General features: G+C 50.9%; 1 protein-coding gene across 2 annotated transcripts in view; it reads right to left on the bottom strand.

Annotated features, from left to right (window-relative positions):
• Positions 1-12,632, bottom strand: part of LOC136586954 (ATP-binding cassette sub-family B member 5-like) — a 141,209-nt gene that overhangs the window by 47,421 nt on the left and 81,156 nt on the right. For both annotated transcript variants that reach the window (XM_066585312.1, XM_066585313.1), the window contains 2 exons: positions 8,914-9,084; positions 8,623-8,784 (listed from right to left, as the gene is read on the bottom strand). In XM_066585312.1, coding sequence (XP_066441409.1) covers positions 8,623-8,784; positions 8,914-9,084 — 333 coding nt within the window. The remainder of the gene's footprint in view (positions 1-8,622; positions 8,785-8,913; positions 9,085-12,632) is intronic.

Here is a 12,632-nt window from a genome sequence, read left to right as displayed (position 1 = left end):
TGAGACGTTAGCGCGCTTTTCTGGCCAATTGAAAGACAGGGAAGGCATTACAACTTCCCCCTGTGACGTTCAAGCCCTATACCACCCCCCTGCTGTGAGTGGCTGGGGCGATCAGATGTCACCCGAGTATAAAAATCGGCCCCTCCCGCGGCTCGCCACACATGCCTTGTGACTTAGCTGAGGGAAAGTGCTGCTGCTGGTGCTGCTGTAGGGAGAGCGTTAGGAGTCAGTGTAGGCTTCAAGAACCCCAACGGCCCTTCTCAGGGCCACATCTATTAGTGTGCAGTACTGTGTTAGCACAGTATTTTTTTTTTTTTTGTCCAAAATTGGATCTGCAGAGCATTGCGCCCAGCAATAGGGACAGAAGTGGGGGTTAGGCAGGGAGAGTGTTAGGAGTTAGTGTAGGCTTCAAGAACCCCAACGGTCCTTTCTAGGGCCACTTCTATCCGTGTGCAGTACTGTCCAGGCTGCTGTTAGCAGTGTTGCATTTTTTTTTTCTTTCTCAAAACCGGCTGTGCAGGGCATTGCACCCGGCATTAATACTACAGGGATAGAATTGTGTAGGCAGGGCCAGAAGACATACATTATTCATTGAATACACGCAGTGGGGTCTTCCCTTTGCTAAAAAGAAAAAAAATTATATTTGGCCTGCCTGTGTCAGTCCTAAGGTCTGCGTGTACGTGTGTGCTGCGTGTACAACGTACAAAAATCTGACGCAACCAGCTACGCTTTACTGCAGCCTAGCGCCATTGTCTTTCCTGACTGGCAAATACCTGCTCTGCTAGAGTTAATAACTCTGCTACACTATACTTGTGTGACACTTTTTGAGGGCCACACCACAGATATTAAACTTCTTGTTCATTGAATATACGCAGTGGGGTCTTCCCTAAGCTAAAAAGGAAAAGAAATTATATTTGGCCTGCCTGTGTCAGTCCTAAGGTCTGCGTGTACGTGTGTGCTGCGTGGACAACGTACAAAAATCAGACGCAACCAGCTACGCTTTACTGCAGCCTAGCGCCATTGTGTATCCTGACTGGCAAATACCTGCTCTGCTAGAGTTAATAACTCTGCTACACTATACTTGTGTGACACTTTTTGAGGGCCACACCACAGATATTAAACTTCTTGTTCATTGAATACACGCAGTGGGGTCTTCCGTTTGCAAAAAAGCAAAAACATTATATTTGGCCTGCAGGCTTGCGCCAATTTATTTCCTGCCTGGGAAATCAAATCACTGGTAATACAGCATGCTGAGGGGTAGGGGTAAGCCTAGAGGACGTGGACGTGGACGCGGCCGAGGACGCGGAGGGCCAAGTGAGGGTGTGGGCACAGGCCGAGCTCCTGATCCAGGTGTGTCGCAGCCGACTGCTGCGCGATTAGGAGAGAGGCACGTTTCTGGCGTCCCCACATTCATCGCCCAATTAATGGGTCCACGCGGGAGACCTTTATTAGAAAATGAGCAGTGTGAGCAGGTCCTGTCCTGGATGGCAGAAAGTGCTTCGAGCAAGCTATCATCCACCCACAGTTCTGCGCCGTCCAGTGCTGCAAATCCGAATCCTCTGTCTGCTGCTCCTCCTTCCTCCCAGCCTCCTCACTCCACTACAATGACACCTGCTCAGGAGCAGGAACACTCCCAGGAACTGTTCTCGGGCCCCTGCTTAGATTGGGCAGCAGCGGTTCCTCTCCCACCAGAGGAGTTTATCGTCACTGATGCCCAACCATTCGAAAGTTCCCGGGGTCCGGGGGAAGAGGCTGGGGACTTACGCCAACTGTCTCAAGAAGTTTCTGTGGGTGAGGAGGACGATGACGATGAGACACAGTTGTCTTGCAGTGAGGTTGTAGTAAGGGCAGTAAGTCCAAGGGAGCAGCGCACAGAGGATTCGGAGGAAGAGCAGCAGGACGATGAGGTGACTGACCCCACCTGGTGTGCAACGCCTACTCAGGACAGGTCTTCAGAGGGGGAGGCAAGGGCATCAGCAGGGCAGGTTGCAAGAGGCAGTGCGGGGGCCAGGGGTAGAGGCAGGGCCAGACCGAATAATCCACCAAGTGTTTCCCAAAGCACACCCTCGCGCCATGCCACCCTGCAGAGGCCGAGGTGCTCTAAGGTCTGGCAGTTTTTCACAGAGACGCCTGACGACCGACGAACAGTGGTGTGCAACCTTTGTCGCGCCAAGATCAGCCAGGGAGCCACCACCAACAGCCTCATCACCACCAGCATGCGCAGACATATGATGGCCAAGCACCCCACAAGGTGGGACGAAGGCCGTTCACCGCCTCCGGTTTGCACCGCTGCCTCTCCCCCTGTGCCCCAACCTGCCACTGAGATACAACCTCCCTCTCAGGACACAGGCACAACCGTCTCATGGCCTGCACCCACACCCTCACCTCCGCTGTCCTCGGCCCCATCCACCAATGTCTCGCACCGCACAGTCCAGCCGTCGCTAGCGCAACTGTTGGAGCGCAAGCGCAAGTACACCGCCACGCACCCGCACGCTCAATCGTTAACCGTCCACATAGCCAAATTTATCAGCCTTGAGATGCTGCCGTATAGGGTTGTGGAAACGGAGTCCTTCAAAGCTATGATGGCGGCGGCGGCCTCGCGCTACTCAGTTCCCAGTCGCCACTACTTTTCCCGATGTGCCGTCCCAGCCCTGCACGACCACGTCTCCCGCAACATTGTACGCGCCCTCACCAATGCGGTTAGTGGCAAGGTCCACTTAACTACGGACACGTGGACAAGCACAGGCGGCCAGGGCCACTACATCTCCCTGACGGCACATTGGGTGAATTTAGTGGAGGCTGGGACAGAGTCAGAGCCCGGGACCGCTCACGTCCTACCCACCCCCAGAATTGCGGGCCCCAGCTCGGTGGTGGTATCTGCGGCGGTGTATGCCTCGTCCACTACACCACCCTCCTCCTCCTCCTCCTCCTCCTCAACCTCTGTCTCGCAATCTAGATGTGTCAGCAGCAGCAGGACGTCGCCAGCAGTCGGTGTCGCGCGGCGTGGCAGCACAGCGGTGGGCAAGCGTCAGCAGGCCGTGCTGAAACTACTCAGCTTAGGAGATAGGAGGCACACGGCCAACGAACTGCTGCAGGGTCTGACAGAGCAGACCGACCGTTGGCTTGCGCCGCTGAGCCTCCAACCGGGCATGGTCGTGTGTGACAACGGCCGTAACCTGGTGGCGGCTCTGCAGCTCGGCAGCCTCACGCACGTGCCATGCCTGGCCCACGTCTTTAATTTGGTGGTTCAGCGCTTTCTGAAAAGCTACCCACGCTTGTCAGACCTGCTCGTAAAGGTGCGCCGGCTCTGCGCACATTTCCGCAAATCCCACACGGACGCTGCCACCCTGCGCACCCTGCAACATCGGTTTAATCTGCCAGTGCACCGACTGCTGTGCGACGTGCCCACACGGTGGAACTCTACGCTCCACATGTTGGCTAGGCTCTATGAGCAGCGTAGAGCTATAGTGGAATACCAACTCCAACATGGGCGGCGCAGTGGGAGTCAGCCTCCTCAATTCTTTTCAGAAGAGTGGGCCTGGTTGGCAGACATCTGCCAGGTCCTTCGAAACTTTGATCAGTCTACCCAGGTGGTGAGCGGCGATGCTGCAATCATTAGCGTCACCATTCCTCTGCTATGCATCTTGAGAAGTTCCCTGCAAACCATAAAGGCAGCCGCTTTGCGCTCGGAAACAGAGCCGGGGGAAGACAGTATGTCGCTGGATAGTCAGAGCACCCTCCTGTCTATATCTCAGCACGTTCAGGAGGAGGAGGATGAGGAGGAGGGGGAAGAGACAGCTTGGCCCACTGCTGACGGTACCCATGCTGGTTGCCTGTCATCATTTCAGCGTGTATGGCCTGAGGAGGAGGAGGAGGAGGAGGAGGAGGATCCTGAAAGTGATCTTCCTAGTGCGGACAGCCATGTGTTGCGTACAGGTACCCTGGCACACATGGCTGACTTCATGTTAGGATGCCTTTCTCGTGACCCTCGCATTCAACGCATTCTGGCCACTACGGATTACTGGGTGTACACACTGCTCGACCCACGCTATAAGGAGAACCTTCCCAGTCTCATTCCCGAAGAGGAAAGGGGTTCGAGAGTGTTGCTATACCACAGGACCCTGGCGGACAAGCTGATGGTAAAATTCCCATCCGACAGCGCTAGTGGCAGAAGGCGCAGTTCCGAGGGCCATGTAGCAGGGGAGGTGCGTAGATCGAGCAGCATGTACAGCCCAGACAGTGCAACAGTCTTTAAGGGCCTGGCCAGCTTTATGGTTCCCCAGCAAGACTGTGTCACCGCTCCCCAGTCAAGGCTGAGTCGGCGGGAGCACTGTAAAAGGATGGTGAGGGAGTACGTAGCCGATCGCACGACCATCCTCGGTGACGCCTCTGCCCCCTACAACTACTGGGTGTCGAAGCTGGACACGTGGCCTGAACTAGCGCTGTATGCCCTGGAGGTGCTTGCTTGTCCTGCGGCTAGCGTCTTGTCGGAGAGGGTGTTTAGTGCGGCTGGGGGAATCATCACAGATAAGCGTACCCGCCTGTCAACCGACAGTGCCGACAGGCTTACACTCATCAAGAAGAACAAAGCCTGGATTTCCCCAGACTTCTCTTCTCCACCAGCGGACTGCAGCGATACGTAAGCAATACGTAGGCTGCACCCGCGGATGGAAGCTACGTTCTCTCTCACCATCCAAAACGGGGACATTTCTGCTTCATCAATCTGTGTCTAATATTCCTCCTCCTCCTGAAACCTCACGTAATCACGCTGAACGGGCAATTTTTCTTAGGGCCACAAGGCTCACTCATAATTTTTCTAAACAATTTTTAGATGTTTCAATGCTCTGAAAAGCGTTGGAACTTTAACTTGAACCAATTTTTCGTTAAACTGGGCTGCCTCCAGGCCTAGTTACCACTTAAGCCACATTACATTAACCAAAGTGATTAATGGGTTTCACCTGCCCTCTTGGTTGGCCATGGCCAATTTTTTTCAGGTACATTAGTACTGTTGATACAGCAATTTTTGTGGGCCCTCGCCTACAGTGTAATCAAATAAATCTTTAGCCCACCTGCATTAAGCACGACATTACTACCTCAGCTGTGTTGGGCAATGCAATGGGATATTTCTATGTACCGCCGGTGGCTTCCTGGCATCCACCCATGCTGTAGGTGCACAGGGAATTATAAATGCATCTGTTTCCACTTGTAAAGAACCCCAATCAGACTGGGGCATGCAGTGTGGGCCGAAGCCCATCTGCATTAAGCACGACATTACTACCTCAGCTGTGTTGGGCAATGCAATGGGATATTTCTATGTACCGCCGGTGGGTTCCAGGGAGCCACCCATGCTGTAGGTGCACACGGAGTTTTTACTACATCTGTCCACTTGTAAAGAACCCCAGTCAGACTGGGGCATGCAGTGTGGGCCGAAGCCCACCTGCATTAAGCACGACATTACTACCTCAGCTGTGTTGGGCAATGCAATGGGATATTTCTATGTACCGCCGGTGGGTTCCAGGGAGCCACCCATGCTGTAGGTGCACACGGAGTTTTTACTACATCTGTCCACTTGTAAAGAACCCCAGTCAGACTGGGGCATGCAGTGTGGGCCGAAGCCCACCTGCATTAAGCACGACATTACTACCTCAGCTGTGTTGGGCAATGCAATGGGATATTTCTATGTACCGCCGGTGGGTTCCAGGGAGCCACCCATGCTGTAGGTGCACACGGAGTTTTTACTACATCTGTCCACTTGTAAAGAACCCCAGTCAGACTGGGGCATGCAGTGTGGGCCGAAGCCCACCTGCATTAAGCACGACATTACTACCTCAGCTGTGTTGGACAATGCAATGGGATATTTCTATGTACCGCCGGTGGCTTCCTGGCACCCACCCCTGCTGTGGGTCCACAGGGAATTATAAATGCATCTGTTTCCACTTGTAAAGAACCCCAGTCTGACTGGGGCATGCAGTGTGGGCCGAAGCTCACCTGCATTAAGCACGACATTACTACCTCAGCTGTGTTGGGCACTGCAATGGGATATTTTTATGTACCGCCGGTGGGTTCCAGGAAGCCCCCCATGCTGTCGGTCGACAGGGTCTTCACAATAGGGAGTTGTACCTGCCTGTGTCTATGAATTAAAAAGGGGCATGCAGAGACACCTTGACAGAATGAATAGTGTGTGACACATAGGTTCCCCATTGCTATGCCCACGTGTGCAGCTCCTGATGGCGGTGGCACAGGATTCTATTTCTCATTGCTTCTGTACAGCATTGTGGGCTATCGCCCCGCCACTTTTAAAGAGGGTCGCTGTCTAGCCGTGCCAACCCTCTGCAGTGTGTGCCTGCTTTTCCTCTGGCAGACGCACTTATAAATAGACATGAGTGTGGCGTGGCATGAGGGCAGCTGAAGGCTGGGCAGGGACAGTTTGGTGTGCGCTGTGGGGGGGAGGGGGGGCGGTTGGGCAGCATGTAACCCAGGAGAAGTGGCAGTGGAGTGTCATGCAGGCAGTGATTGTGCTTTGTTGGAGGTAGTGTGGTGCTTAGCTAAGGTATGCCATGCTAATGAGGGCTTTTCAGAAGTAAAAGTTTTTGGGAGGGGGGGGGCCCACTCTTGCCGCTATTGTGGCTTAATAGTGGGACCTGTGAACTTGAGATGCAGCCCAACATGTAGCCCCTCGCCTGCCCTATCCGTTGCTGTGTCATTCCCATCACTTCCTTGAAGTGCCCAGATTTTCACACAAGGAAACCTTAGCGAGCATCGGCGAAATACAAAAATGCTCGGGTCGCCCATTGACTTCAATGGGGTTCGTTACTCGAAACGAACCCTCGAGCATTGCGAAAAGTTCGTCCCGAATAACGAGCACCCGAGTATTTTGGTGCTCGCTCATCTCTATTAATTATCCTTGTAGCTTCAGTGTATTAGATCAGTGATGTCCAGCTGATAACGCATCTGTATGTGATATGTGGACCCCATATGGCATAGCTGCCTTTCTTAGGAAAAGGATCAGGCATGAATGTTCTGCTCAACCATAAAGAACAAAATTACTCCTCTGTTATGGGGTATCTTTGCTATCCTAAAAAATGTTTTTGTATCGACTTCATATATGCCTGTGGTCTTTGTTCCCCCCTTGCTATGAGATAAACAAGAAGAGATCCCAAAAGATATTTTGGAAAGTTGTTTTTTTCTCCTGTCAAATCCAAACCTGTATTTTGCAATGTAAAATATGGAGATAAACAATCTGGCACAAATGCAGCCATTTAAAAATGACCTTAAAGGAGATGTCCCGAGGCAGCAAGTGGGTCTATACACTTCTGTATGGCCATAATAATGCACTTTGTAATGTACATTGTGCATTAATTATGAGCCATACAGAAGTTATAAAAAGTTTTATACTTACCTGCTCCGTTGCTGGCGTCCTCGTCTCCATGGTGCCGACTAATTTTTGGCCTCCGATGGCCAAATTAGCCGCGCTTGCGCAGTCCGGGTCTTCAGCAGTCTTCTATGGAGCCGCTCGTGCCAGAGAGCGGCTCCGTGTAGCTCCGCCCCGTCACGTGCCGATTCCAGCCAATCAGGAGGCTGGAATCGGCAGTGGACCGCACAGAAGAGCTGCGGTCCACGAAGACGGAGGATCCCGGCGGCCATCTTCAGCAGGTGAGTATGAAGACGCCGGACCGCCGGGATTCAGGTAAGCGCTGTGCGGGTGGTTTTTTTAACCCCTGCATCGGGGTTGTCTCGCGCCGAACGGGGGGGGGGGGTTAAAAAAAAAAAAACCCGTTTCGGCGCGGGACATCTCCTTTAATATGGGTATGTGTAGCCCTTGACCCAACAAATGAGTGAATGCTATGTTAAATGGAATCAAAGGGCTATTGAGAAGAGATGAGCGATCGTGCTCATTTAAGCCTGCTACTCAAGCAAGTAGCAGTCTTTTCAAGTAACTGTGTACTCGCTGGAGCAGCATGCGAGGGGGGGGGGGGGGGGAGAGGGGGCAGCGGGGGGAGAGAGAGATCTCTCCCACTCTCCCCGTGCTCCCTCCTCCACCCTCCCCCCCCCCCCCCCCCCGCATGCTGCTCCGGCGAGTGCAGTTACTCGAAAAGACTGCTACTCACTCATCTCTACTATTGAGGCCTTCACAATGAATTCGGTTTATGAACAATAGATGGCAAGATAAGATTGTAAGTGAAAAATGTTTAGACAGAAAATTGTACTCAATATGTCAGATTTACTATTGGGAATTTGGTGCGAATTGCGCAAAAGTGACTGTCTAACATACTTTGCATCACATTTCTGATGTGTTTTAGATACTTTTGAAACTGTTTTTGACATGTCTGACAAAGGTGCATGGCTTCGTGGAAAATGGTGTGTGGCTTAAATGTGCCAATTTGTGCCAAAAATTTCACCACAATATTCTTGCCCTTTTTGTTGTAAATTACACCAAGTTACAGGTTGTATCAGGTTAGACCAGAAAGTCTAAAAATTCAACAGATTTATTGTTCAGTAAAGTCACTGTGGTAAAACTTGTGCATTTAAAGACTGTCTTGTCTAAGCTTGCGCTGTCTAAGTATTAGGCTGTATTCGGCAATTTGCCCCAATTATTTTTTTATTATAATATAGTAAACATACCTGCGCTGTTGCAAGAGAATAATATATTCCCTTTTTCTCCATTAATTCAGAATGTGTTCCTTGCTCAGCTACAGCTCCATTCTCCACCACAACAATCAAATCTGCGGTCCACACAGTGCTCAGGCGGTGAGCGATAACAATTGTAGTGCGTCCTTCAGTGGCCTGAAAACAGGGTGTTATATTCTTATCAGATGATAATAAACTGTAAACTGGTGCAATAGCTGTAGAAGACATGTAGGAGAACCTTATGACCTTGGGATATATTATCAGATAACAGAAGGACGTATATACCTTGTCTAGAGCAGCTTGTACGATAGACTCACTGCCAGTGTCCAGAGCAGAGGTGGCCTCGTCTAGAAGAAGTATTTTAGGATTTCGTACCAGAGCTCTGGCTATGGCTATTCTTTGTTTCTGGCCACCACTCAACTGAGCTCCTCTTTCTCCAACAAGGGTTTCAAATTTCTAAATAAACAAGATGAAATCATTAAAAGTACAAGATGACCTTATCACGCATGCTTAGCATTTTAGTAAAGAATTATATGTCAAGCTTACTAGGAGCTTACATATTGTAATATCTTTCAGTACTGGTTTGTGTTTGAAATATTTAGAGTCAGCAAGAATAAACTTAAGAAAGCCTTTGAGCAAATGACAGAGATAAGGGCCCATTTACATCCATGAGAATCAGCGGACTAGTGCTCCAATCTACAGGATTTCTTCAAGGAGGGGATTAAAAGATAATACGTAGGTGGGTAGAACTGTAAAAGGTGGGACTTACCTGGTGTGGAACACCCGTTCAATGACAGGCGTCCACACCGTCCGTCCAGAGAGGCTTAATTAAGTATCCAGAAGATCAGGATCCCTTGTCCTTAGGAAAAGCATCTGGAGGAGAGCCCACAGGTAGAAGGACCTCAGTCAAGAACACAGCAGGCAAAGTAGAAAAGAACCCCGCGCTCCTATGCTGTTAGAATAATGTGAACAATACAGGTCTAGTGATGGGTATAACTTACTTAGTTGAGGAGCCCTATGTTTATACAAGACTCCTCTCAATCCAGGAACATCCTTAGTAAGCCAGAGGGAGTCCTGGGAGATTTCAATTTTAACTGGTTTATTGGTAGGAAAACAAACATATGCAGACAGAGGCCATAATAGAGGGAAAAAAACCAATGGAGCGCAACGCATTTCGGAGCAAAACATGCTCCTTTTTCAAACAAAAATTAGTCTCGTGGTCTAGATTGCTGGTAATGGCCGCATTTTCCTACCAATAAACCAGTTAAAATTGAAGTCTCCCTGGACTACCTCAGACTTATTAAGAATGTTCCTAGATTAAGAGGAGTTCTGTGTAAGTATAGTCTCCTCAACAAAGTAAGTTATACCCATGACTAGACTTATACCCTGTTTTCACGAAAATAAGACGCGTCTTATATTAATTTTTGCTCCGTCTTATTTTCAGAGGGTGTCTTATTTTGCCGCGGCAAAGCCGTCTGTGGCCGCTAATCCCTCAATTGGCCAGCTTTGTGGACGAAATTTCTCAGAAATCTCGTCCACATGGGACAGCAAATCTGTCACGGCAAAGCTGGGAGAAGCCGGTGTTGTGGTGCGGATTCACCAGCCACAGAAATGGAAAAGCGTGCAGCCAGGTCGCTTCAAAACAAGCGGCTGAGTGCCGTGGGTTTTGAAGCAGCGCTTTCCCGGCAGAAATTTCGCTGTTTATTGCTGTGGCCAAACTGCGAGATTTCTGCTGGAAATATGCTCTGTGAGAACCCAGCCTTAAGAATCACACACAGGGTGCCTGACTCACACAGAGCCATAAAATAAGGGCTGTAAAGTAACGTACCTGTCTGCAAACAGAAGTTCCTGTACCACTTGTAAGCAGGGATGGTATTGCAGCTTCCGGCCACCAGGGGGAGCTCATCACAGCAGACATGTACAGCAGGAACAGAACGTACAGTATGGACTTTTCCAGCCAGCAAGGGGAGCTCACAACAGCACACTCGTACAGCACAGCAGGGACAGGATAACAGCAGACTGTCTGCAGATCTACCTATACATCTGGAGGTAGGAGACAACGGGGATGGCAGCAGGGGACAGGCCTCTTGACTTGCCTGCACACTTTCCTATGCCTTACTATCGGGGGGTGCCTTATATTTGGGACTTCTGCAAATTTCAGGGGTGTCTTATTTTCAGGGGGTGCCTTATTTTCGGGGAAACACAGTATTTTTCACATTATCCTAAGTGTACAGGAGCATGGGGTTCTTTTATACTTTGTCTACTTTATTTACATCTGTGTCGTAGGGTCAATTCAGAGCACAAAATTCCAGACAAAATAGTGAAGCATGCTAAGATACTTTTTCCTCTAATATGTCAGCTGGAATACCAGAATTTAGATCAGTGATGGCAAACCTTTTAGAGACCAAGTGCCCAAACTGCAACCTAAAACCCATTTATTTACTGCAAAGTACCAACACGTCAGGGGGTGGGGCTTATCACAACGTATGATTATACCCCTGTCGTTCTAAAAAAGACAGGGCCGATTCAAAATAGACAGCGTGCAGATTTTGACTGCTTTTTGGACGTGGAAATACTGCAGAATGTCCTCAGCGGAAATTACTGTGGAAAATTCGGCAGCATTTTCGCATCCAAAAAGCAGTCAAAATCTGCACCCTGTCTATTTTGAAACAGCCCTGCCCATTTCCGCCACATGTACACATACCCCAGCAATAATGACCCCCTCAGCAGGCCCCAGCAATAATAGTGCCCCCCCCCAGTAGCCCCGGCAATAATAATGACATCCCACAGCGGCTCCCAGGATAATAGTGACCCCCCAAGTGATAATAGTGACCCCCCCACAGCGGCCCCCAGTGTCACAGTGACTCCTTCCCTCCCACAGCAGCCCCCAGTATCACAATGACGCCACCCACACACAGTGGCCCCTAGTATCACAGTGACCCTCGACAGCAGCCCTCAGTAATAATGGTGACCCCCCACAGTGGCCCCCCAGTAATAATAGTGACACCCCACAGCAGGCCCCAGCAATAATAGTGTCCCCCAAGTAGCCGTGGCAATATTAGTGACAACCCACAGCGGCTCCCAGTATAATAGTGACCCCCTCTAGCACTAATAGTGACCCCCCACAGCGGTCCCCAGTGTCACAGTGACTACTCCCCCCCACAGCGGCCCCCAGTATCACAGTGACCCCCCCCACACACACACAGCGGCCCCCAGTATGTCAGTGACCCTCCCCCACAGCGCCCCCCCGTATCACAGTGACCCCCCACAGCATCCCCCCAGTAATAATGGTGACACCCCACAGTGGTCCCCCAGTAATAATAGTGACACCCCACAGCAGCCCCCTATAATAATAGTGACACCGCACAGCGGCCCCCAGTAATAGTGCCAGCCCACAGCGGCCCCCAGTAATAATAGTGACACCCCACAGCGGCCCCCAGTAATAATAGTGACACCCCACAGCGGGCCCCAGTAGTAATAGTGACACCCGACTGCGGTCCCAGTGTAATAGTGACACCCCACAGTGGCCCCCCATTACCCCACGAGACCCGCATACTTACCTCCTCCTCATGGAAGCGCTGTTGCCGTTGACGTCAGTGATCGCAGGTGAACACTGACGTCAGTGTGCTGCCGGACACCTCGTCCCCCTGCTCTCGCGGAACCAAGTAGGAGACATCTGGGGAGGTGGGAGGAGGATTCCGGCTGCACACTGACGTCACAGTGTGCTCCAGGATCAGTGCCGGTGGCCCCTGCTGGTATTCACTATCGTGGTGAGCGGCCGATGGCGACGCGTGCCAATAGGGAGGGGCTCTGCGTGCCACCTCTGGCAAGTGTGCCGTAGGATCGCCAACACTGATCTAGATGGACCCCATTATAGTAAATGGGGTCCATTCAGCATTGTTTGAGTCTGGCATGTGCTGGATTCGGCAGGTTTAGTATTTTCATTGTTCAGCTCTGAGAATAGAGCCAAACAACAGAAATAGACCAGAACTGCAAGGTACAGA

Source organism: Eleutherodactylus coqui, chromosome 12, assembly GCF_035609145.1.
Source record: "Eleutherodactylus coqui strain aEleCoq1 chromosome 12, aEleCoq1.hap1, whole genome shotgun sequence".
In the NCBI taxonomy this organism is placed as follows: Eukaryota; Metazoa; Chordata; class Amphibia; order Anura; family Eleutherodactylidae; genus Eleutherodactylus; species Eleutherodactylus coqui.
Note: the sequence above shows the minus strand (reverse complement) of the source record. Positions and strands in the feature narration are given on the sequence as shown.